Source organism: Scardinius erythrophthalmus, assembly GCF_964197995.2.
Source record: "Scardinius erythrophthalmus genome assembly, chromosome: 1".
Lineage (NCBI taxonomy): Eukaryota > Metazoa > Chordata > Actinopteri > Cypriniformes > Leuciscidae > Scardinius > Scardinius erythrophthalmus.
Window position 1 is genome coordinate 61,153,962 of NC_138221.1, and position 27,847 is coordinate 61,181,808.

The following is a 27,847-nucleotide window of genomic DNA, read 5'->3' on the forward strand; positions in this document are numbered from 1 at the left end:
GCCATCCGTCACAATCAGGAAACTTTCACCGTGTCTAGAACTGGCGCGAGCTGCCAGGGCCGTTTCTACGAGCCTGTGTGTTAAGCGCCCTCAAAAAAAAGCAATGCTGTCTACATCGGATGCGGCGTCGCGCACGCTACACAACAAATTACCAACAACTGATCGCGCGCGCGCTCTGTTTCTGACGCACTTCAAGCACTCGCTGGGCGGGTATTCCGGGGAAAGATTGCATCTCTCTGCCATCTGTAACCATGTTGACGTGCCGCCGGGGTGGCCGCGATTCGCGGCGATTGTGGTTCCGTCCCGGGTTACCATGGTGACGGCTGAAATTACTCGAAAAAATCGATAATTAGGCCTATTTTTTAAATTACAAATATGCATTTGTCAAAACCGAGAGACTTTCATGCATCAAAATGTAACTTATTAATATGTATTTGCGCCTTCTATTTTGTCTGGAAACTTCCAACACTCTTGCGAGTCGCGTGAAAAATAGGCGTCGGTTGCGGTTCTATTTCTAGCACGCGGTTTCGGCACGGCTCGAGAAGTGTGTGTGTGTGTGTGTGTGTGTGTGTGTGTGTCACGCAGGCATTGTGCTCTAACACAAGCTCTGACCAGTTAACACGAGAGCGGACATAAAAACGGACACGCCACGCAGAGAGAAATGTGATGCAGCGCGCGGCAGATCCAGAGTGAGACAGAAACACTAGTGGTTCACGCTTGCACACACTGCTGGTTTGGCGCGCAGTGTTCTGATTCGCTATCTCCTATTTACTTGTTGGTGGATGCAATCCAGAATTACTGTTGGTTAAATTATAATCAGACCCTCTCAGACCCCCCCCCCCCCCCCCCTAAAAAAAACCTCTTCGGATCTGCACGATTCACACAAGTCACCCAAACTGACGTGAAAAAAGCGGGAGGCGCCGAAAAGCGCGCTGTTTGCACCCCTGAAACTTAAAATTCTGTAAAAAAAAAAAAAAAGAATTCCCAAGTAATTATAATGTAGTACCATAAAATCCCCTTGAAAATACAAAATATTAAATAAAAAACAGTCAAACTAAAATATAGTACATTCCTTTCAAAAGATTTCAAAAGAAAAAAAAGATTTCTGTCATTTTTGGCCGACATGCGAAGAGCACCAGAGGGTAACAAAAACATATTTTTTTAGACCCAATAGTGCCTGTTTTTGCTCTATTTGGCCATCAAAAATATTTCTAAATAAAGTTACAACAGAGCGGTTAATATGTCTCTATTTCGTTCCGAAATGATTCAACATTTTTTAATGAATCGGTTGAATAAATGACAGGCCTAAACCAGCCAAAGTACAAACCCAAAAACACACTCGGTACACTAGTATTGTGTTGTACACTAGTATTGTGTCTCCGCACAGAGAGTCTTGCAGTACCTGTTGAACGCACTCATTCAAACTCTATTAGAGGACACAGAGAGCGCTGTGGGGCGTACATTCCCTCTAGCTGACATCATCTCTCCTATTCTTGTGCATTTTTTTCCCCTCATTCAAAGTTCGGAGTGTTATGTCGAAGCCTGGACAATGGTTGGCATGCTCGGAGAAGGAAGAGTGCCAGAAAAGTATCTGTGAAACACTATTAAGCTCCAGCTCAAGGCAGCTGTGGCTCATAAGTCACTGCATACAGTGTTCTGAGGTAATATTGACCTATTTTCCACATACTACCAGATTCTGCTCCCGCATTCCTGTGTGGAAAAGAAACGTGGCGTAGTCACTGGTCGTATGCGACGGGGCTTAAGCATTAATTGACTTCAGTGTTATGAAGCTCTGTTGGGGTTTTACTAAAAGCTGTGTGCACTTATAGTAACTTTCCATCCCTAAATACAGCCAAAAAACCCCGGCTTAAACAGGGATACTTCAGGCTACTTGTGCATGTAAGCTAAATGACAGCAAAGCGGCATTTGAGGGACTGTTCTGTGGTTTATTCAGCATTATTCTGGCCTCAGGCAGGACTGTAGTACTTTTCTCAGCACAAGTCCTCTGTGTCAGGAAGATAACGTTTGAATGCGCATTCATAGGCAGAGAATAATTGGCGTAATCTCAAAGCTATTCTGTGACACACTAAAGACTGCATCTGCGAATCTGATTGACACAACAAATGCAGGATAAGGAGATAAAACCGCGACAGAAAATAAACAGTGCATGGGTCAAATGCACGCGCACATACACAAACAGGATGATTACAACCAATCAAGTGTTCAGATGGTTTACTACTCTCAGAATGTAATACAAATGTGTTTAAGGCCTCTAACAGACACATTTCATGTGGAGAGTAAATCTTTTTTTCTGATATTCTCACAAAACAAAAAAATATATTTAAAAAAAAAGTGGTACTGTCAATAAATCTATGTGGTCTATATCAAATATTTTAGATAAACACTACAATTGAAAAGTATAAGGTCAGTAAGATTTTGTTAAGAAATTAATACTTTTATTTAGCAAAGACACATTAAACTGATCAAATGTGACAGTGAGACTTTGAACTGTCTACTAATCGAATAATCCAGAAAATAAATCTGGATTGTTTCCCTAAAAATATTACGTACCACAACTGTTTTCACATTGAAAAGAAGTGTTTCTTAAAGAAGGCTTGTTTCCGCAGCGGAATAAAACGTTTAAAAAGATAATTGCAACTTTTTTTCTCACAATTGCGAGTTATTTTTTCAGAATGGTGAGATATAAACTCGCTACTGCGAGTTATAAAGTCCATCAAAAAAGATTTATAAAGTTTATATCATACCATTCTGAGAAAAAAAAGTCAGAATTGTGAGGTAAAAATTCACAATTACTTTCTTTATTTTTTATTCTGTGGCGGAAACAAGCTTCCATCGTTTCCTTAGCATCACATCATAGGCTATATATTATATATATATTCATATATATGGCTGTTTGGTTGAGATAATTCAGGTGACAACAGATGCCTTATAGCCTTGCATAGGAATATTTCTCATCTTCTGAACAGCACCTGACATGCTCTCAGGACGTTTCTCTTTAGCGAGCCAATTAAACATTTAGCAGGCAAGTGTCAGACTCGACAGACAACCACCAAACAGAGACAGAATTTCACAGTCTGTCAAAAAGGGTTTTAACACGTCCCCTTCAATATGCCCCCAACCCCCCAACCAAAAGGAGAAAATCTCATTAGTTTCCCCTAGTTTTTTTCACTAGCTGTGATGGGGGTTGCTTGATATTAAGGAGCATCATTAACATGCAGTTAAACCACTAACTAATGAATCAAAAACCACCGCAGTGGCTCTTTCAGAGGATCAAATGAAATCATCTGTGATTCTGATGTTGAGCGGCGTCAATACAAACTGAGAAACCACAACCACCGGCTCTTTGAGGTCAAAACCACATTCGAGTATTAAACAAGAGAAAACACTGATGGGGAACTTCTGCACCCTGAATCCAAGGTGCTGGAGGTTAGTGGTGGGTGGTATGACCAAAATCTTATTCTGTAATTAAAAAACTCTGAGGAACTTAAAAAGAAAATTGGTTTAATTTGTCAAATAACCATGAGGTAATGTCTATATTTGGATAATCCAGTTAATTAAATACTTCACAATGGTACTTAATCTGAGTACATTCTCAGCAACGAGGATAACCATGCTTTGTGCTGACCACAATGTGCTTTGTGTGGCAAATTACTGGGTGCCGAGAGCAAGAAACCATAGAAGTTCAAGAAGCATTTAGAAACTCAACACTCAATCTTTAAAGACTGTAAATGACACTTCGTTGTTGATGCATGTACAAAATTGTTGATAATCATCATGCTTGCTTTTGTAACATTATAAATGTCTTTGTCACTTTTGATCATTTTCATGTGTACTTGCTGAATAAACGTATTAATTTATTTTAAACAAAAAATCCTACTGACCCAACACTATGACACAGTTTTCTGGACTGACAGAGGAAATGTTGGATGTAGATGAAATTTCACTCTGGTTGAAGCAGCAAAAGTAGAAACCAAACGACAAAGTGTGCCTGTCGCGGCATGCTGGGACAAAAACTCGGATTTACCTGGAAGAGATAACTTTTAATATTTGTCACTTTATCATGTTGTATCTTGTTCCTTTGAAAACATGTCTATGCCTACAAGCATCCCAGAACTAAAAACAACAGGACTTAGAGGATCAAACGTCTGGCATAAATCTGGAATCATAGAGGATTACTCCATGGATTTAACCCAAAACATTGTCACACTAACACACAAACAAATTACTGCACAATTCCACTCAAACCTCCGACTTCCATCTCTTATTGGAAAGAAAAAAGGTCAAAAAGGAAAAAAAATCCATCCTACAAAATCCTACAAAGTCAGCGTATATCGGACCTGCTCCGGACTCACCATGAGAACTTTATCAACATACTGTATACAAACATGGAGATCTAAAATAGGTCATGATAAGAACAGGACATGATAAGAAGGGTCTCATATAATACCCTATAATCTGTTTGTCCACCATCTGGGTCTTCATTTATGGATTTATGAGAGTCTGAAGTGGGGTGAAAGCAAACCTGCGCTGGCAGATGTCAAGGGGAGCAACGGAAGCGTTCATCATCAATGGATGCATTAAATGTTTGTTGGGTTGCGCAGCCTGGGTGAGCACGTGTGCGAAGCGCAAGGTGATGAATTAGTAAAGCTGCGAGTTGGAACAAAGGGTCGTGGGTAATCTGACAGGCTGCGGCGCAGCCCCTGAGGGACTGAGACAAAGCGGCGGGAACGAAGGGGCGGAGGCATGCTGGGTAGGCTAGTCAGCTGGCCGGGTCTTCTCCAGCCTGAAGGATGAGGGCCACAAAAGCCCGCCGCGCGTTAATGACTGTATGAAAGCGTTTATGACCCGTAGCGCACTAAAGATGACATTATAGAGCAATTACTCAGCCTGTGTGCCACTCACACAATGGCTCGGGCCTTGATTCTGGCCTAAAAGACAACAGAGAAGGTTATACACGAGATCGACTCGTGACCCTGTCCTGCCTTGAAGTGGCTGCGTTATCTGTGTGTGTTTACACACACTTGGGTAAAGAATAGCTGAGGTGGTGCTGGGTTATCATACTGACCTCTCGCTGGCCCTGGAAATCAAATCCTGAAGCTTAAGTCCAAACAAAAACCCAACAGTCAATTGTAAAGGTAGAAGTCTGAATGACCAGGTGTTAAGGCAGCAAGGTGTAGAGAAAACAAAAAACCCAATGGCTGAATCCGAAATCGCCCCCTACAACCTCAAATAGGGCGTTATTTGAGGGGACAGCCATTTGTAGTGGTGTCTGCAACCATAGTGGACGTTATTGAGTGTAATTATTCAATCCCACATTGCACTGCAATAACAAGTGTACAGGCGATGTACACTCAACGGCCGTCTGAATTCGCTCTTTGTTTTCATTCACTCCTTCAAGTGAACTGTATCAGTGGACTAACGTAGGGAATAGTGATTGAGGGTTTAGGGGGCGATTTCGGGTCCAGCCCTATTCTTAGTCCTAGTCTTTCCCATGAGGCCCAGGAAAACATACTGTCAAGTTACCGGCGATAAATACAGGCACCTGTCCAACAAGAGGACACAGTCTTCAAAAGACAAAGTTCCCTGTGTTTTAAGGGTTAATTACAAGCACCTTCGCAAACATGTGAAAAGGTCACCTGCAAGGTACAAAGGTATATTTAGGGCTAAGGTCGCCCCAGGTGTGAAGTCGCATGAGAGTATTTTCCTTTCAGGGCAACAATTATCCATGATGTGTATGTACAGTGCAGTAATCTTCAAAAGTTTAGGATTTAGGACTACTAAAAGAAATATAATAAGGAGATAAACTGTTCTGTCATTGGCTGCACAGAATACTATTTGACCAAACAATTTCACAGCTGTCTTATAAAGACCTCAGGGAACTGTGTCAATTTGTGTAAAAGTTAACATGACGGCACATGCAAGTCGATGAGATTAATTAATGTAACTCCACAACAACTACATAAATATATATCCACTAATCATTCAGAAATGTCCAGGTTGTCTAAAAGTTGTACCTCTTCCTGAGTCTCACTGTAAGGCTACTCCTCTACTGATTATTTCTGAGATTTTGGATGAGTGAGATTATTTGCATGTTTTGTAATTGCAGAGTATCCTAAGCTCGTGTAAAGGATCGGCCATCTTTTGAACGGGAGCGGGGAGCAGTAGCTCATTTGCATTTAAAGGGACACACACAAAAATGGCGTGTTTTTACTCACACCCAAAAAGGGGCAAATTTGACCAGCTATAATAAATGCTCTGGGTTGTATTTTGAGCTGAAATTTCAAAGACACATTCTGGGGACAACATAGATTTATATAACATATAGTGAAAAGGGGCATAATGTCACCTTTAAAGAAATTAATACTTTTATTCAGCAAGAATACATTAAATTAGGGATGCACCAAAATGAAAATTCTAAATGCACCTGCAAAGTCATGAAGGTGTAAGTCTAGCCTTTTAACATAAAATGGTCCCAAAAATAACTCCGGCACGCTCGCTTCATTTCTCCTCGTGTCTGCTTTACGTGTTTCACGGTTGAGTAGCACGCACGCACATGACCTTGTTTAATCGGCTATCGTTCCGTTTTATCGATTAAATTATTATCGACAATTAATCGATCGTTAATCATTAGTAATCGATTAATCATCGATTAATTGTTAGCATCCCTAGTTTCTACAAAAAAATACCATTTCAATTTAAAATGCAACGACTGATTTGCACAACAACACTTCTTTACCATAGTAAAATGACTGTAACATACAGACTTTATTGGCATATTGCTTTTACAACTGTCTCTATAGGTTATCCCAGAGAAAAGACCCTGTTTCTCTTCTGATGCCTGGCAGTTTGTGAGGTCTTATTGGGGGAGCATGTGTCTGTCTTCCCCTCTACAGACTGGACCACATCACAGAGAGCATGGGCTCTTTATGCTGGAGTCGAGTGCATTCAGCTCTCTCTTAATGTGCTGCCATAAAGAGATAAAAGTAGAGCGCAAACACGCAGTAGAGTCTGTTGATGTTATCAGGACCTGGTTGGCAAGATGTTCCAAAGGCCAATCGCACTGCTCTTAAAGAACACAAACCAGGAGATAAAATAAACTTCAAACAAAAACCAACTGGTGGGACTGGGAAAAACAGGCATGAATGGGGCTCTCCGAGCAGTGAGTTCATTCGTTTTAGATCATTAGAAAGACCATAGAAATACACTTAACCAAAACAGACAACCTGGTCCCGATCTTTGACCTCCTGAAATAAACCTGTGTAACTGGGCTATGTGTAAGTAAATATGTGCAAATGTGTTTCCCAATGACTTTATTTGTCATGAATTCTGCAACAATTCTGTAGACAGCGTGCGCTGAATTCAAAGTTCTTCACATCCCCACATTGCATGCTTATTGAGTAAATATTGTGGTTAATTTGATCATGCTTTCAACCACGAATTAGCATGCTTAACCAAGTTAACCCAAAATTAAAATCTTTCATCATTTACTTACATCATTCCAAACCTGCATGACCTTATTTCTTCAGTGGGACAAAACAGGAGAATTTGAACACATTGTAGGCTAAATATTTCAGTCTGTTCCTCACATGAAGCCATTGTGTGGCTTAAGAAAACTCGGAATATAGTGTATGAATAAAATTGACTACAATGATGTACTTTCAGTGTATTAAAAAAGAGCAGCATGGACATTATGCTAAACTTCTTCTGTGGAAGAAAGAAAGTCATACAGGTTTGGATGGACATGAGGGTGAATAAAATAATGACATTTTTCAGAATTACTACTCTAAACTACTCTTTAAAATATTGCATAATATCTCTCTCAATTCACGGAGAAAATGTGAAAAACATGCAGAATGTGTTCAACAGTTTACCATTGCAGTCAATTTTAGAGCAAATACATGCATATCAAGAACGTTTCTGAGCCCTAGTCATGGGTGTATGAATATCAATATCAATCAGAAGAAACATTCAAACGTTTCACAGCCCATCTTTTAGCTCCCTATTTGCCAACGAGGGGCTGTGAAAGCAAAGACCCTCATGGATACACATCAAAAGCTGTGTTAGAATAGCAATGAACTGTTACTCACTGCTTTTGCTGGCTTTGACCTTGGCCAGCAGTTTCTGTGTAGTAGCTAGATCTCCATTCTTGACCGCTTGCAGAAGATCCTGCTCTTTTCCCATGATCTCCACCAGCCAGAACTCCACCAGCGTCCCACAAGAGTCCCGCTCCTCCCTTACACCTCCATACAGCGGCGCAACCGCGGCATGAACCTATCCCAGAATCCTCTCTTTCGGTAGTGCTTACTTTACTCGGGGTAGGTGACAGCCAGATGTCTGAGAGAACCACAAGCAACCAGATATCCGTATTTCTCCAACAATCGCGTCATCAAAATCAACAGACCGTCTACTTCAGCTCTCCCGTCTGGTTATGGATGCGGAAGGCCGGAGGAATGGAAAATCTATTTTGCCTTATGAATTGCCTTCCGGTTTTTCGTTCTCAAGTTTCCAGAGCCTTTTCAGAGTAACCGAGTCGGTTTTGGGTCGCGTGGAGCTCAGATTCTGGGAACGCAGGGGCCCTGTTGATGCTGTGGTTTAGAAGGTTGAGAACTAAGACTGGAGTTTTGGACAGTTTGGATCAGCAGACCAAGACCTGAAAATGGAGTCGGCAAGAAAAATAGCACTGTTAACACACCAGCCAAGTACAGTGCATGAGCAAAGCAGCAAGACAGGGAAAGTAACTCTAAAAACAGCAAGACTTAGAGACTCTTTTCACCTCTCACATTTGATTAATTCCTTCTCAAGGAAAGGTTGCAGGTGGCAAAAATGTTGCTGAAAAAGTTTATTCAGCAAAGATGCATTAATGATCAAAAATGACAATAAAGACTTATTAGATTTTCACATTGTTTCCACTAAACTATTAAGCAGCACAACTGTTTTCAACACTGATAATAATCAGAAATGTTTCTTGAGCATCAAATCAGAATAATTAGAATGATTTCTGAAGGATCATGTGACACTGAAGACTGGATAATATGATGATTGGATTTTAATTTTTGGCTGAACTAAACCTTTAAGCTAACTTTACCTACCAATATATCCATCTTGTCTGAGTCAATGACATGATGCTCATGCAATTCATTTTGATGTTTTTTGGGGTCATAGAATTAAAAATGTCAGGGTGGATAATGAAGGAAATCAATTTAACATTGTTATTACATTTATTACATTGTTATAAACATCTGAAAAAACTTTTGTCCGCCAAATCAAAGTATCACAGAAAAGACTTCTGCAGTGCAGACACGCGTGACTTTGTGTCATGATCAATAAGCCTCTTAAAATATAGGCTAAGATTACTTGACCTTTTTATCTAAAGCAATGACAGTTCAGGTTATAAATGAGGTGCAGCCAAAATTCATCCTACTTTCAGCTTTAATCGTTATGTGCCACAGACACCCGACAGAAGAAGATGGGATTTTTGCAAAAACGGTCTGTAACCATCGCCAGTGAGACTTCGCATTTACGCATGCACATTGCACCTGCACATTTAAAATGTGTTGGCCAAGCATTTGTATCTGCATTTGCATGCCTAACCCTAAGTATGAGCAGTAGTAGTAGTAGTAATTCCCTTAACACCACAATTTAAAAAACGCTGAGACTCGCAGTCTAAGAATGAGCATGTGAACTAAAAGTCTTGATAGCATACCATCTCAAACATGCTGTCAAAGCAACAATTTTTTGTTTTTATAAAACGCACAAGCTTAATGGTAAGTGTGGACAGGAAAGGAAAGAAAGGGAAAAACAACCATATACAGCGCAGCACATGGCAACTTCACCCTCAGCGGTCAGGTTCCCCGGTGTCTCGGTCACACCGTGAGCAGTAAATGAGCACCACACGGCCGTCTCATAATCACTCCTCCATTGCATAACCCTGAACGCTCTTGCCTTCTCTACACACCCAAACCACTCTGAGGGAGTAAGCAAAGCTGCCACTCACAATAGCTGTAATCACGTCCTCTTTCGTTTCCCTCAGGGCCAATAGTCTTCACACCCCGCTGCCAAACCGCTGATAATGTGAGTTTTTGAGCCAGGGTGGAGTAATGTTATGATGGGTTTATAACATTTTGATTGAAATTTATGAGCATGTTTACAGATGCTCTTTATTACGAGGAAATCCACAGTTCGAAAAAAGAAAGAGGAGGAACAGGACAGGTGAATGTGAACGTGAAGGTAGATCGAACAGCTTTGACTAATGACAACAACTAACAGACAGTAATAATGGTCGGACAAGCCCAGTAACTGGCACTCATGTTTATGAACCATCATATTCATTTTAGCGATGCAAAGAAATAAGTGATGGGTTGCCTGAATAGGTGGTCGCTATTCTTGGGGCTTTCAAGTCCTCTTGGGAAGCCGTATGACGTCGGGTGCGTTCAGATCACTTTACCTTTTCTACAAAAATACAGCAAGAAAATTGAATCCCAATCCCATTTGCATTCAATGAAGAATGCACATCAGGTGTGTTTTTGCAGACCTGAATGTCAGTGTTTTTCTCCCACCACCCGGGTAAAAATCCCCAGCCAAATGAAATTACCTACTGTTTTTTTACAATTTTTTTTTTCCGAATCACATCTCTGAGTTTACAAAAAGAGATCACTTCAAAATTCACTGTTTAAATCCTTTTTGATCACTGCCGAGCACCGTACGTACAATTACCGTTGCGCTTCACTGTAATTTGCATGCATTTTAAAGATGTACACTTTTATTACTGAAATGCTGGAAAGTATTTACAAGAACAATATTTCATCACCGCTCCACCTCAGCGAACAAAAAGGAGAAAGCGAAAAAAAAAGCACGTAAACATTTGAAATGGGTCATTATTGTGGCAGCAATATATGATACAATTTTAAAATGTGTAGGCTATTATGCACAACATTAAAAATACAAACGACGCAGCATTTATTTTTACCTCATGTAAATAAGAGGCTGCATTCAATTGTTTCTGCTTATTTCCATATTTTTAAAATGACAACCTTTTGAGATAAAATGCCAGACAGAAAACCATTTCAAATATAGCGTAGGCGCGTCTAGCTTTCTATTTAAAAAAATGAGATTTAAATAATAAAATAACAAATAGAACATTATTTTCCTATTATACAAATGTATTCGTATTATTACAAGCATATGACATTTTATTTAAAGCAGAAAATCATGCGACTGACCATGCGAACAGCGGGTTCGTGGGATTACAATAAAGTCAATAAATCGTCATCCAAATGCATGAGTTTTATCACTGAGGTGCCATGCAAATTTATTTTTACAGACATCCACATGAGAAACCATCAGAATAGGGCTTATTAATATCGAGAAATTTGTATTTTTAACTAGGGTTGTAAAGGTATTTATCACGGTATACGATTATCATATCGTGCACAATTGCTTATCTACGGTATTGGGGGTACTTAATCAGGCAGAGAATCTCACCTGCATAAGCAGCATCTTTCCACTTGACTGCTGAGACTATCAACTTGCTCCACCCACACACATACAGCAGAGAAAATGAAGTTTACAGCAATAGATCGTATTCAGAGCAGCCCCATTACAGGAATGAAAGCGAGGCTGTGAGGGATAGACTTACCGTGTTTTCAATGGCATCCGCTGTAAAAAGTTTTATAAAGCTCTGAGATCACTTATAATTTTCCACAGCTTATGTTGCCTGGGGTTTTTTTGTCTACTGAAACTTCTTTGAAATATATTTTTGCAGTGTTTCGTCAGCAGAACAATCCAAAAACACCTTAAATAACAGTTCAATCCACTGAGGAAATATGTCTGTCTATCCCTCACAGCTTCGCTTTCATTCCCGTTAAAATCAAAGATGGCGCTGATGTGAATAAGGCCAAGGATGTCATGTAAAATGTGCTAATTGATCGATGGATGAATAAATTTAAAGTAGAGCTGCACAATAAATCCAATCGCGACATGGTTTGTGAATATTGAAATGCAAAAAATATTGCTATAAACATAAAATCTGCTTGTTCTGCGTGTCTCTGTGTGAATAAGCTGCGCCGTTTCATCTACTACATACTCGTGTTGACGCTCATGGTGTTTTCAGCGTCTGCCGTCTCTCAATATGAGGACGTGAACACATCCAGAGCTGCTCTTAGAGAACGCTTAAGGATTTTATTTGAGAAAAAACATTGTCAAATACACCCTGAAACTCAAAGGTCTTCACTACAACCCGTCAAAATAAAGTTTGTTTTAACTTGAAGAAATCATGACAGAAGCCTAGTAGGCTACAATAGAATGTAGGCTACTTCTCAAAATGATGATAATAATAATAACACAATAAATAATATTAAACATTATTGAAGGAATATCATTTTTTTTGTCCATGTTTATCTCTGTTGTGCAGCACTTTGCCAAAAAAAAAGGATAAAAGTTGTTAAATTTTCATTTGATTATATTTTAAATGCCTTAAATAAATTGTTAGTTTTAGGGGTGTAACAATATATCATGTAATAATATATCGCAATACAAAAATGCAACAATATGTATCGTGGATAGTGACAATATGTATAGTGGATAGTTCACCCCAAATAAAAATTACTGTATGAGAAGTTTTAGTCTCAGTATGACATTAAACTACTAAATATAATGCTGAATATAATGTATAATAATGCAATTGGGGAATATTTGTGGGTCCTAATGCCAAATGTCTTATGTTACCAGTAAAAAGTGGCCAACATTATTTAAAATATATCTAGTCAGTGACAGAGTGCAAGCATATTCGTCTAAAAAAAAATCAGTTTTCAGCTTCTGAAAGAATCATGAATATCTTTATTCTTGTGTCACTATTGTCCTTTGCATTAGGTTTCCAGCACCAAGTCCAAGCCTATTCATTTACACCCCAATGTAAAACCAAATTAAGCATTTTAATCAACAGTATATTTTTTGTTAACCTTTTATCATATGTCTTGGAGTATCGCAATAATATCGTATCGTGAGTTCAGTATCGTGATATGTATCGAATCGTGGCATGAGGGTCTCGTTACAATCCTAGTTGTATGCATTCATTTGATTATCACTGTCATTTATAATATATTTGTAAATCATAACAAAAATATTTTCTAAATAAAATACATTTCATAGGAATGTTAATAAATAATTGATTAAAATAAGTTCAATTATTCCATTAATCAATGGAATCAATTCCATTGTTCAATTAGGCCCTAGTCAATTATTACATTCAGTTGATTTGACATGTTTTTGATTATAGAAATATGAATAAACAAAACAAAGAGATGGTTTCAAGTCTGCTATTATAAAGCATCGGTTCAACCAAAAAAAAACTGTTTGCATTAATTTAATGGTCATTTTAACTGATGATAATATTAATAATCAATGGTTTAATACAGAATATCGTGAAACCATGATGTTTTCTGAGAAGATTATCATAACGTGAAAATGTTTTTAACACAGCCCTTGTGAACAGATATCTCTGACTGGTAACCTGAGGTTGATGAAGGATCAGCTCTTGAGGGGTTTAGAGCTATTCTCCTGGTTACCAGCCTAGATGTTCACTACACAACCCCTTCAATCCACACAGCAAAGTCTCTGAGGACAGACATCACATGTGTGCCAAAATAAACAAACAATGACATAACACTTTTCTTCATAACACCACCATACAACCATAAAACACGCAATAGCAGGCTGGTTAAAGTTAAGGTAGCCTACATCTAATATAGCACAATGTAACATTAGTGTCCGCCAAAATACTAGTTATACTAAAGCTGAACTGAAAGGTAAATTGATATCTGCCGCTGTAATGAAAGAAATATATATAACCATAAAGCTTCATAAACTTTACCAATAAAAACAATAAACATTGTATTTTCGCGGGAACTAGTCAGTATGGTGAATTAGTTTGAGAAAACACGAAGGTGAAACGATATTCGGTGAAACCACATCAAGTAGCGCGATAACTATCGATTTTAAACACAAACTAACAAATATACACCTTGCTTTAAACAACACTGTTAGACTTTAACCCAATATTCAGCACAAACAATACTTCCCCGTCAATTATGATAAACACACTTACCATTACATTAGTGTAAAGAGTTCATAACAGCGGGTTCAGGATCAGTGGCTCGTTCACTCGCTCCAGTCCAGACACTTCTTCAACAACAACAACAACCAACTCAAAGTCACCTTTAGTCAACTCTTGGCCGATAAACACGCTGTAAGTGTGAACAACCTCGACTACTGCTAATCGCGCGCTCGAGAATTTTCTCGCCCGTATTTTCTCCCAAACTGAACGTCTGCATGGATTTGCATGTGCGTGTTTGGAGAGCTCCAGCACTATGTGTGTGAGAGAGGCAGTTAGAGCAGCTCGAGTGCGGGGGATCGGCCCTCCTCCAGGGGGAGGGAGCAGCGCTGCCCTGCCGCCCGACGCGACGCGCTCCGGGGCATCAGCTGTGCCGCTCTGCCGCCCTCTGGGACCCGTCCGCCGACACTCACCGACCGGAGCTCTTTCAGCCTCATCCTATTTGATGCATTTGTAAAACACCGTTATATTATTTAGATACTCAAATATAACCTGGTAACACTTTACAATAAATTTCAGTAGTTAACATTAGTTAACTACCTTAACTTAAACTAATAATGCACTTCTACAGCATTTATTAATATTAATTTCAAAATTTACTAATACATTATTAAAATCAAAGGTTGTATTTGTTAACATTAGTTAATGCAATGTAAACTAACATGGACAAACAATGAACAGCTGTATTTTTACTAACATTAACAAAGATTAATAATTACTGTTACAAATGTATTGCTCATTGTAAGTTCATGTCAGTTAAAACATTAACTAGTGTTAATTATAAACCTTATTGTAAAGTGTTACCTATAACTCAATATGTAGGCTATTGTTCATTGTACAGAGCTATAAAATTAGTGTGGAGAGAATTCAGCTCAGATCATTAATGTTTCATTAATACAGTGTATACTTTAACCTTGATTTACCTAGAAAGAATGGAAGTGAAATGTGACAACGTGCCCCATAGCCATACATGACCATATGATATCTGATCTAATAAAAATGAAAAATTTAGAGACACACTAAAATATTTTATCAATAAAATACAATTATTAACTTTTTCATATAAAATAATGTCATTTTTTAATGAAAAATTTTGTTTTGAGTTTGACAACAAACACACCGCAAAACACAGCTATGCTGCATTGTTCAAAACATAATAATAATGTATAATTTCTGAACATTTACTCTCAGTGTTTATTCACCCATTTTCTCATGATTTCTCGATAAAATTCATAAAAGTATAGAATAGTATAGTTCTAAGTTCTATTTTAAACCCTGCTAGTGTCTTCTGCTGGTTAGATCAGCATTCTCAACTGTTAAATAACAGATATAAGATTAAAATAATACCAGATTTGTCTAATTTTTTAAATAAACACAAAAAACAGAGATGAAAAATTAACTTAAGAAATTTACTTTCGCTAAATAAAAGTGATATCTTCCAAATATTTTTTCATTTTGCCGCAATTTTTTCTCTATATAGTGTTGATATGGCAAATAGTACTAAGTTTCGTCAAGCATAGACAGCGTTTCGTCAAACATAGACAGCGTTGGGGTTTTGCATTACAAGTAACGTGAGTAATGTAATCAGGTTACTTTTTTCAAGTAACTAGTAAAGTAACACATTACTTTTAAATTTACAGCAAGTTACTTTGTTTTCTGAGCAGGCATTCAATCATCTCACTTGGACAAAAGCATTCCCTATTTCTTAAAACGAATGAAAACAATAAAATGCAAACTCTGCATATTATGCAAACTATATGTTATTTAATCTCACTATATTTAACAATGTCTTTGCTGACCTTCGATGATCCAATTCGAATAAGCAAAAATGACATCACCTTTGTGGGGGTTTTTTTCTTTCTTTTTTTATTGAGTTTGTTTGAGTGGCGCCCTCTACTGTACAGGTGTGAATTAGCATTTTCTTCAGCCTGAGGCTTTTTCATTTCACTTTTGGTGTGAAATGGCCATTACCTTTGCGAAAATAATGACTTTTGTTCTTTTTGTTATTAAAAAAACAAACAAGGGAAAGCAATGCAAAAGTAACGTAACAAATTAATTTCCATAAAAAGTAATGCAGCTAGTTACATTTTTTTTAGGGAGGAACGCAATATTGTAATGCATTACTTTTAAAAGTAGCTTTCCCCAACACTACATATTGAGATCTTCAAGTTGATTTCAGACTTTGATATCCTGGTAAATGTGAGCATGGTTAGAGACATTATTAAGGTAATGGCGATCTGAGCCATTTTCCGCTCTTCGCCATTTCCACAAGGGTGTTGCACAAGGGATTTGATGTGTGAATCCATAACTTGTCTAGTGAAGCTTTACTTTTTCTTTGTCTTGTTACATTTTAAGAGAAATCAAACTCAAAACTTCTTTACAAGAAGCAGAAGACATAATCAAAAGTCTCCATATGCTCCTCTTTAAAGGGATAGTTCAACTAGCCCTTTAAATATCTGTCTCTAGGAGAAAGAAGTGAGATATTAAAGATACCTCATATGTGATCTTTCCCCCAAATCTGCATTCATTTGTTGCATGTTGTTGTGCAGCAACTTAAAATTGATAGAACTCAACGTTTGTTTTGTTCAGTGTATCTGAAGACATGCTATCTTAAAAGTATCTGAACAGTTTAACCATCCTTGGACTCATTTATATGCTTAAACTTGCATGTGCACACATTGAGATCGAGAAGTCTCGTTTTTCAGTCACAGATCAAAGTGCTTCCTGTCCCCTCCTAAATGAAGTCATCTGGAACAGGATAGTGAATGGCTCTGACAAGTGTCTAAATGAGACTGTGTGCTGTGGAGAACCAGGTGAAAACTGAAGAACAAGGCTCGTGGTTCTGCATCCCTTCACCTGCTCCCACAAAGATAAGGGCAAGCGGTGATCAAAGGATCGGGGGTTGCTATCACCTTCCGGATATCCCACAAACAGATGTTGCACACCTGGGGCATGTTTAAATAAAGCAGTTAATGTCACTATCACAGTGATCACAAGCTAAAAACCAGCACCTTGAAGCAAAAAAGAGTTTATTTTGCTTTGAAGGTTTTTTTTATAGAGTAAGATAAATGAACAGATTCATTGCACAAAGCAAAGTTTATTTTGAAGACAATATTGTGCCATCAAGTACAGAGATTTGAGTGAGAGAACTGAGATTTGAGAGAGCCCTTTTGTTGTGACATATTTGGCAGGCTGAAAGTTTGGAAGAATTAAGATTGTTTTATTGTCTCTGCAAGATGGCTGCATTTATTTGATTTAAAAAAGGTAAAATGTTCTTACGATTTAAATAAAATTACGATTTGAATTTATTTTAAAATGTAATTTATTCCTGTCATGGCAAAGCTGAATTTTCAGCAGCCATTACTTCAGTCTTCAGTGTCACATAGCCCTGCAGAAATCATTTACTGTATATTGCCAAGCTCCAGTCATTTGGTTGCAACAAGTGTTGTCTTCATCTATCTACATGAATGCTATACAGTACCAATGAAGAATGATTAGTCTAATACATTTTTGGCATGACAATATAAATTTACACATTATACAGACTGAAGTGGAGAGGTCCAAGGATTGAACCCTGGGGGACGCCACGTCATAGAGGTCCATTTAACCCTCTGATGGTCTTCGTTTAGCAGTCACACTGGGAGAAAAATTCAGAGAATTTTTGTGTTTTTGTAAATTTCCCATTCATTTCCTATGGGTCGGTCATTTTTGACCGAAGACCACGAGTGTGACTCTTTTTGTTTACGACCACTTAGCATGCTCGGATCATGACCTCAATTTTTTTGTGTGTTCACATACCTAATGCCAGAAAAGTCACCAAGTTTCGTAACATTCTGATGAAGCTGTGATTTTTAAAAATTCAAAACAGATTTTTGTTATCTGAATTTATTGGTATGTATGTGTATAAATGTGTGTTTGTATGTGTGTGTGTGTGTGGGTGGGTGGGTGTGAATTTTTTGCACTCTTGATGTTGTAGAGTGTCACCCCTTTACTGCGGTGTACTTTTTTTTAGAATCGTGTCCGATTTGTAGATTGTACAGACAAAAATTCAGAGAATTTTTGTGTTTTTGTAAATTTCCCATTCATTTCCTATGGGTCGGTCATTTTTGACCGAAGACCACGAGTGTGATTCTTTTTGTTTACGACCACTTAGCATGCTCGGATCATGACCTCAATTTTTTTGTGTGTTCACATACCTAATGCCAGAAAAGTCACCAAGTTTCGTAACATTCTGATGAAGCTGTGATTTTTAAAAATTCAAAACAGATTTTTGTTATCTGAATTTATTGGTGTGTATGTGTATAAACGTGTGTTTGTATGTGTGTGTGTGTGGGTGGGTGTGAATTTTTTGCACTCTTGATGTTGTAGAGTGTCACCCCTTTACTGCGGTGTACTTTTTTTTAGAATCGTGTCCGATTTGTAGATTGTACAGACAAAAATTCAGAGAATTTTTGTGTTTTTGTAAATTTCCCATTCATTTCCTATGGGTCGGTCATTTTTGACCGAAGACCACGAGTGTGACTCTTTTTGTTTACGACCACTTAGCATGCTCGGATCATGACCTCAATTTTTTTGTGTGTTCACATACCTAATGCCAGAAAAGTCACCAAGTTTCGTAACATTCTGATGAAGCTGTGATTTTTAAAAATTCAAAACAGATTTTTGTTATCTGAATTTATTGGTGTGTATGTGTATAAACGTGTGTTTGTATGTGTGTGTGTGTGGGTGGGTGTGAATTTTTTGCACTCTTGATGTTGTAGAGTGTCACCCCTTTACTGCGGTGTACTTTTTTTTAGAATCGTGTCCGATTTGTAGATTGTACAGACAAAAATTCAGAGAATTTTTGTGTTTTTGTAAATTTCCCATTCATTTCCTATGGGTCGGTCATTTTTGACCGAAGACCACGAGTGTGACTCTTTTTGTTTACGACCACTTAGCATGCTCGGATCATGACCTCAATTTTTTTTTTGTATTCACATACCTAATTCCAGAAAAGTCACCAAGTTTCATAACCTTCCGATGAAGCTGTGTGTTTTTAAAAATTCAAAACAGAAAATTATTCAGTCAGAAATGACCGAGGACCATCAGAGGGTTAAAGCCTATGTTCTCACAGGAACCCCTTTCTTACATATATGACCTAAACCAGGTATCAACAAGTCAAACACAGTTTTCCAGTCTGTCAAGGACTGTATTGTGGTCTAGAGTCCAGCTCTAAAATACAGTAAAATCAGCACTGCAATTATGCCAGAACCAGTATTCAGATGAATATATACAGTCTCTGTGCTTATTTTGTGATGGGAAACCAGACTGGAATTCCTTCTCAGTGATGTTGCCTTGCCTCTAAAGGTGCATGAAAAGCAGGGCGCTACAAAACGTCTGTGAATCTTTGAATTAATCTGACATTTTTAATGGATTAATCCAAAATACTTCTTTGGCAATTTCATTTTTTGCAGTCCTTTTTTCATTCTGAATATATTCACCTGCCTTGCCTCTAAAGGTTGCAAGGAAAGCAGGGCGCTACAAAACGTCTGTGAATCTTTGAATTAAAGGGATAGTTCATCCAAAAATGAAAATTCTGTCAGTAATTACTCGCCCTCATGTTGTTCCAACCCCGTCAGACTTTCGTTCATCTTCGGAACACAAATTAAGATATTTTTGATGAAATCTGAGAGCTGGATCACTACTCCATAGGCTTCTATGTTATTGAAACTCGCCGGCCCAGAAACGTTAGTAAAGACACCGTTAAAATAGTCCAAGTGACTACAGTGGCTCAACCTTAAATTTATCAGGCGACGAGAATACTTTTAGTGCGCAAAAATAACGACTTTATTTAACTATTCATTTTCTTCTGTGTGGGGCTCTGAGTGTATTCACATAGTGTAACAGCGCAGCGCTTCTGGGTTGTACGTCAGAACGTAGGCTCACCATTGGCCAGCATCACACACATGACCAGCGTCGGCATTAACAATGTCTTTACTAACTTTCTGGGCCGGCGAGTTTCAATAACATAGAAGCCTATGGAGGAGTGATCCAGCTCTCAGATTTCATCAAAAATATCTTAATTTGTATTCCGAAGATGAACGAAAGTCTTACGGGGTTGGAACAACATGAGGGAGAGTAATTACTGACAGAATTTTCATTTTTGGGTGAACTAACCCTTTAATCTGATTTTTTAAACAGATTAATCCAAAATACTTCTTTGGCAATTTCATTTGTGCAGTCCTGTAACCAGTTTTGTCCAAATATTCACTGAAGGGACATCATTTTCTGGTTCCTTGTGTCTGATATAGCCACAAGACTTTATGAGAGTGCAGCTGCTTCCACAGACGTCCCTCCATCATCATGTCATGGTTGGCATAGAAGATCAGAGGCTTCATGACCTTGTCATAGTAATGGTCTGAGAAGTTCATGTAATTGTCTGTGATGAAGCCATACGCAGAGACCTGAGAGAGAAGCCAGCATCCACAACATTTACTTAGCAACACCTGAAGCAATAGATTTTAAATAAGAATGTCAAATGCTGTTTTCAGGTTTCCAGTTTCAAGTCTGACCTGGTCACAGGTGTGTAAAGCAGTCAGCAGCATTAGAGCACCCGTGCTGGGCATGTAAATATCCCTGTATGCATCCAGCTGTGGGGATTTCAGAAACCTGTTAATCAAAAATACAATGGCATTACATTGAGCGAGGGAAAAAAAAGTGACAAAGTGAGTGTATTGACGAATGTGTTGGAAAATACTTTCACCTCTGAGTCACATACTGAACGAAGGATGGATGGATCATCTTGAACTGATGTATTTCAGGATTATACCCAAAAAGATCTGAGGCCCTGTTTTATCAACCAAATAAACTGAAGTTTAAGAAATGTTCAAATAGCAATTCAAACTCTAGAAGCGGTAGAACGCCTTTCAGAATTCCAATTCAGAGCAATTTAATTAAAGTAGCAAAAACAGTTGTTGTTTTTTTTTAAATGTATGGCATTTTTATTGTTCTGTATGAATTACCTATAAAGGTATTGTCATACAAAAATCGGCTATTTTAAATATGAACAATATATGTTCATCATAGGGTGAATTAATGTACATTTTCAACAACACAAATGAATTAAAATTTTATATAATAAATGTTTTTCTCATTTTGGGGCATGATATTTTATTATAAGTAACTGCCATCTTTTCAGTACAAAAATCACCTCAAAGAATTAATGGAGTATAGGTACTGTCAGTGGTTAATATGTAAAGTCCCCCTGTGGTAAAAATCAAGCTTTTAATGTTGTTTATATGTCTATGTGGTGTTTTTAATATGCTTTAAGACAAACCATGTGTAAATTCATAAGTCAAAACAATTGCTGCATATTTTCTCCTAAAAACTGCAGTGAACCAAAAACTCAAAAACACGGTTTGAAATCGCTGGTGTTTCTGACGTCACAAACTTGTAACCAATCAGATCAACTGGTGCGAGTGAGTGGAGGCGGGGCTCATTTGCATATTCATAGAACCGCGTATACTAAATGAGGCAAGGGTTACATTCAAGCTATTTTAAGGCATGAAGAATGTTTTTCAAAGGAAACAAAATTAAATATGTTATTTTGGTGATAAAAGATGAGTTTTAAGGGATCCAATTATTGACTACAGGGGGACTTTAAATAATTATCAGTAATCAGTTTTGGTCAGTGTTATCTAAAAGAGAAATGTGTCTGACTCGAGAATTTTTTTTTTATTATAAACATCAGGGAACCAACAGCCATAATTAATCAATGTAATTATTGACATTTTTGTATTGTATGTTGAACTAATGCAGTTCTTAATGAACTGAACATTCATCTTCCTGTCATTCCAGTTTAAAGGGGTCATATAATGGTACATGCACTTTTACAAGTTGATTGCACTGAAATGTCTGTTGGCAGTGCCTGTACACAACCATCCTATCATGATAAAAATCCATCCAGTGGTTTTGTTTTAATCTCCTTATATGTTTGACCCTCTCTGAAATCAAGCCGTTCGATATTGTGACGTCATAAGATCGTACGCCCCTCCCGCGATTGTGATTGACAGCCGTGTTTCAACACAAGACCCGCCCTGAGCAAGCTGTGACAGCCGTCGTCATAGTAGTCCGCCATTGTTGTTATGCTGGAGTAGAATGGCGTCTAAGCGATTGTGGTGTTCTGTTCTTAGATGTAATAAGGAACACAGCAGTCATTTGGATGTTCCTAAATCCGAGCCGTTGAAGATGCAGTGGCTGAGTTTTGTTTTTGAAGCATATGCCCAAAGGATTGACGCTGGGATTCCCTCACGGGGATTCCCCACGATCGTCCATGCTTTCATGTTTACGCGAATCATTTCACACCAGACAGCTTTACAAACGAGAAAAAACGGATCGGTACCAACGTGTTACTGCTGAACCTCCAGAAGATGTGAGTGTAATGTTTTATTAACCTTTATATTAGTATTTATATTAATCTTTGCGAAATTTGCCAGCCTTGCTGCAGGCTTCACGATGAATGCGTCTAAGGTTTACACTCAGGGTACATTACAGCATGTTTTCTATGTACGACATTCTCAATATATTTCATAATCCCACGTTTATAATGAACAACACGTGGTTATTGTGTTAGAAATGGTGTATGCACAGAACAGAGGGGCGGGGTGAGCAAAGCTCATTATCATTTAAAGACACATGCACTTAAACGGCGTGCTGAAAACAGCTGTTTTTGACCAGGTAAAATGAGTGTTTTCTTACAATACTAATGAGAATTTTTAATTAAAGTATATTACAAACTTTTAATTTAGACCCTAAAGAATCATATTAGCTTGTACAAAAATGGCATTATATGACCCCTTTAAATTCCATCCTCGGTGGGCATGCGGCCAATTCAACTCAAAATCATGAACTAAAAGAGAGGCAACTGTTGTCTTGTTATAATAATAATAATAATATGAAAACATTTGCCCCACCCTTGCATTTGTCATCTTTTACATGTTACTTATTACTTTGATTGATCTGTCATCTTGAACAAAATAATTATTTGGACGCCACACTTAATTATAGCTTACACTTTTGGAATTTGATACAATACCAAATCGAGTGTCACCTGCAGGCGCAATTTTCAAAACTACCTTCAATTTCTGATCTGAGCTCATTTTGCAAAGACTTTTAATCAACTTGTGTGTCATCTGAGCCAGTTCCTAAATTGTGAATTCGGCTCAGCCCAAATTGTAGGAGTAATGCCCCATCTGCTGTTCACTTTATGCGCTGCAAGGTTCCTGCTAAGATTTAAAAAAGACGTCAGTAAATATAGCAACGTGTATGAATCTTATAAGGCTTGTTTGAGATGCGCCTTGCCTCGCCTGAAATGTAGGCGAGAGTAGGCGGCTGCAGTGAGAGGAGGAGTGAAAAAAGCGCAGGCAAGCCGGACAGTTCTCTCTTCTCGCAGTGGATCTGACACCTGCGAGATCAAAGACGGATATCGCGGGATTCACGGGATTCACGCTCGTGCACAGTGTTGCTAATAAACTGGATGGAATTTAAGTTATGTTGCTTTTATATGAAAATAAATATAATGAACAAGACACCCAAATAGCCTACTTATTTAATTCCATTCCAAATACATGTTTATCAGTCTTTTTTTCTTTAATACAGACATGTTTTTTTTTTTTCTTTAGTTTTTTTTTTTTATAAAAAATACATTGCATAACCCATAGAGATCGCACTGTTAGATAGTTTGGGAATATTCACACATAATGTATACACATAAAACATGATATCAGAGTTTTAAAATCAAACATTTTAAAAGAGAACAAATACATCACGGTTGTTTAAACCAATGAGCATTAAGCTGTGTCGTCAGCAAGTCGTTTCCCATCGTGCTTCTGATCAGCGCAGTCGGTGGAGACCAACTGCGCGCGACTGCAGAATCCGACACGTGCGCCTTGCGCTCGCGAGAGATTTTTGACATACGTCAGCATGACATCAGAGCAAGGCGGACCGCACTCGGACACATGTCTAACCGGCATGCATCTCGCGCTGATCACCGGTGATCGATTCTGCGCAGATTTTGCTCATCTCAAACAAGCCTATTGTTACACCCACCTTTTACCCATATCAGGCCCGGAGGATACAGACACACCCTGGATGGCAGCTGACAACATCTTGTAGTCTCGAGTTTCCGCAGGTATAAAAATATATCCAATGCCCTGTGGTGATAACGTCTAAGACTTTAGTCATTTAGCCCTGAAATTCATCAGCAAACCAGCAGAGGGCAACGTTTCGAATTATAATTCATAAGTAGCAAATGAGAAGGCCTGTTACCGGGTCACGTGGCACTTTGTCGAACCCGTCTTCGTAATAAGCAGCAATGGAGTTCTTGAGGGAGTTGGTGGTGAAGCCGTAGAAAGATGTCTTTGTCCCAACATCGTTTTCAAAACCGTTGATCACTGCCCCATTAACTCTAAAAAAATATTAAAATTATTATTAGCATCACTGCGCTATCATAGCAGTACTAATCCAACTAATAATCTAAAGAAAAGGGGGAAATGCCTCTGAAAGTGACAAAAAATGCCCTGTATATTTAGAATTTGCCCAAGCATTGAACATTTTGTATCAGTTTTCTAAAAAAATATATAATATTTCATGATTTTTTTATCTAATAATTGGTTTAGTGTAAGTTAGATCAGGGGTTTCAATCTTTTAGATGCCACGGACCCCAAAATATGATTATTTTCCTGTGAGGGACCCCCATCCTAAAATGTAAAAAGGCATCTATAAAGTTTCTTGTATCAAGACCCAATTTGTACAGTGGGAAATAAGAAAAATCATAATTATGCCAAAATATGATTTAGAAAATACTTAATTTCTATTACTTTATAGTCCTATACTGTTAGATGTACTAATTTGTTCACTCATTTACTTATTTTACTCTAATTTCTGTTTATTCATGTTTAATTTTATGTAGGCCTAATTTTTTGTTTTTTACACTGTTATAGCTACAGAGATCTGAATAATCCAACATAAGGATAGTTATTCACAATGCATTCTAGCAAGGAAATGTTAGATTATATGTTTATATAATACATATATAAATATATAATAAATAAGAATAAATAGTTGGAAATAAAATATAAAATGACATTTTAAGAAAATGTTTATTTTTAAATTGATTTAACTGTATCTATTAGGGTTGATGCATCAGTTACTGATGGTCATGATTGGTTTATCCCAGAGATGATGTGGTTGGTCATGTGATCTCAACATGTCCACCCCCATGAGGTGACCCACTCCGAGTAAAATAAAAAAATAAATAAAACTGGTTTTATTGGGCTACTTATATGACATCAGTGTTGTGTAAGTTACACACTTCATCTTAAAAATGTGAATTTTTATGAAACCGAATATCAGAAGGCAACTCATCTGCTGTTCTAACAGAAGGCACAACAAACCTGAAAACATAATCGTGACTGTCGATGACTTTCCCCTGCCCGGATCCTTTGAGGATTCCTCCGTTACCCACCACGGCACAACGCACACATGCATCTGGCGTTTTCCGCTCAAACAGACGACTGTTGCCAGGGTGTGAAAGCAAAGAAAGAGTCTTGCCAATTTCTGGAAAACAAAGATGCTTTGAGAACGTTTGTGGGTTTTTTTTTTTTTTGTTTTTGTTTCCTTGTTTGTGGTGCTATTGCTTTACAGTGACTAAGGGTTTACCATGGAAAGGCTGGTCCTTCCAGCCGTAGGGCAACGGTTCTTTAAGGAGCGTTTGCCAATGTGAGTAAATAAAAGAATCACGACACTGCAGAACAGGCACCGAGAAGCTAAAATTATTTTTCAGACTGTCTTCCTGCTTTATGACACGTCTCAAAGAGCAGGCTGGCACTTCCTCTTCAGCGGTATCGTTTTCAATCCAGCTTACTTCCGTAGCCCTGCAGAGCAAAGCAGATCGAAACGTGAGAAAGTCTTTCTTTAACAAGAGGGGAATCATATGAATCAATAAATAGGGTATGTGACCCTGGACCACAAAACCATGTCACATGGGTCAATTTGTTTAAATTGAGATGTAGGCTACACATCATCTGAAAGCTGAATAAATAAGCTTTCCGTTGATGTAAGGTGTGTTAGGACAATATTTGGCCGAAATACAATTATTTGTAAATCTGGAATCTGAGGGTGCAAAAGAATCGAAACATTGAGAAAATCGCCTTTAAAGTTGTCCATTTATGTTGGCGATTGGGCTGCATTCACTCACAAAAATACATGTTTTATATGTTTATAGGAAATGTACAAAATATCTTCATGGAACATGATCTTGACTTAATATCCTGATGATTTTTGGCATAAAAGAAAAATGGTTAATTTTGACCCGTACAGTGTATCGTTGGCTATTGCCACAAATATACCCGTGCGACAGGTTTTGTGATCCAGGGTCACATATGGGAACCCCATTAACCATACAATACCGGAAGACATTCCTGTGTATAACCACCTCCAGTTTGTTAATGTTAATGGGATATGAATGCCATTGCATTTCAGCACATTTAGAAGAAGATTATAGAAATTAAATTCATGGTTCAAATCCACATTGTTGACTATTGAAATTAGTGAAAGATTCCATCTCGAGTTTGTCAAATCAATGGCCTTCTTGTGTCTGAAGCCGGTTAAGGTAACACGACTAGACTATGACGTGTGACTCGGCAATGAACAGTCACGCAGAACCTGATTTTGCCAAGTAAAACATGTTCATGCATCAACAACTTTGTTGATCCTGCAGCAACATTCCAGTCAACCAACCAGATTTGAGGAGAAATATAAAGTTGATGTCAAGTTTAGGCTTACAGTCAGGGTTAGGTGCTTCACATCAGAATTATTCACCATCATTTCCCTCTGATTTTAGGGATGAGTTATGGTAAGGTTAGGTTGAGCTGTAGGGATGAGGCTACATTTTCAGACAGGAATGTTGTTCCATGATCAACAAAGTATTTTGACCTTTGTAATGTAACGTGACATTGTGATGAGTTAGACATGTTCCTGATGTCTAACTCGGCAAAATCACAATGTCACATTTATTCTTAAATATCATTATACTTGTTACAAAATAACAGAGACATTCCACCCCACTTTACATCTCTGCAAATCATTGATGTTTTGGTTGGAGGCTATGAGAAAACAGTATAACAACTGTGGTATGCAGTTAAAAAACGAAATTTAGCTTGAGGTGCATCTGTGTGTCAACACCTTTGCCTCGAGGTAAAAATCTAAAGATTGAGTAAACATCAAATCATGGTGAAGCAATCATTACAACTGTTCGTATATAATAGTATAAGTTAAATTCACAACTTTGGATCCGCCAGATCCCGCCAATTCGCCAGATCCACATTGAAGAGAAATAAAGAATTTGCATTATGCGAAGTTTTTGTAGTTTTGGTTTTTCAAATGCACTTTTTATTTTAATAATTGTTTTAATTTTGGTGACCAATTTTCAGTAGTAAACTTCCAGTAGCCTACACATTACTAATAGTTTTAGTTTCAGTAATGGTTTTGATCATTTCAGTTTAGTTTTTTTTTTAGTTTTTTAAATAAGCCACTCTATTATTAATTCGTTTTAGCCTGTATATATGTATCTTTTTCATAGGTTAACTCATGTTTTAGTTGTTACAGTTAGTGAAGGAAGCAGCAGAACTTTGACAGTTTAGATTACTCTGATTGTTAGAGCCATTATGCTCTATTTAAATG

The 27,847-nt window shown here is 37.9% G+C and overlaps 3 protein-coding genes across 7 annotated transcripts in view; 1 reads left to right on the forward strand and 2 right to left on the reverse strand.

Moving 5' to 3' along the window:
- Positions 1 to 14,543, reverse strand: part of LOC308699335 (CASK interacting protein 2) — an 82,836-nt gene extending 68,293 nt beyond the window's left edge. For all 5 annotated transcript variants that reach the window (XM_081380064.1, XM_081380063.1, XM_081380062.1 and 2 more), the window contains exons 1-2: positions 14,123 to 14,543; positions 8,109 to 8,671 (exon numbers count right to left, since the gene is read on the reverse strand). In XM_081380064.1, the coding sequence (XP_081236190.1) occupies positions 8,109 to 8,202 (94 nt within the window). In that variant the 5' untranslated portion in view covers positions 8,203 to 8,671; positions 14,123 to 14,543. The remainder of the gene's footprint in view (positions 1 to 8,108; positions 8,672 to 14,122) is intronic.
- Positions 1 to 27,847, forward strand: part of LOC308702727 (tripartite motif-containing protein 16-like) — a 662,678-nt gene that overhangs the window by 268,173 nt on the left and 366,658 nt on the right. The gene's annotated exons all lie outside the window — the stretch shown is intronic.
- On the reverse strand, positions 20,389 to 27,830 carry st6galnac2 (ST6 (alpha-N-acetyl-neuraminyl-2,3-beta-galactosyl-1,3)-N-acetylgalactosaminide alpha-2,6-sialyltransferase 2; the record flags this gene model as incomplete). The annotated part of the gene is made up of 8 exons (XM_081375019.1): positions 20,389 to 20,571; positions 20,680 to 20,776; positions 20,871 to 20,954; positions 24,215 to 24,318; positions 24,434 to 24,572; positions 25,561 to 25,723; positions 25,826 to 25,910; positions 27,813 to 27,830. The coding sequence occupies 8 exons, from the start codon at positions 27,828 to 27,830 to the stop codon at positions 20,389 to 20,391; spliced, it is 873 nt and encodes a 290-aa protein (XP_081231145.1).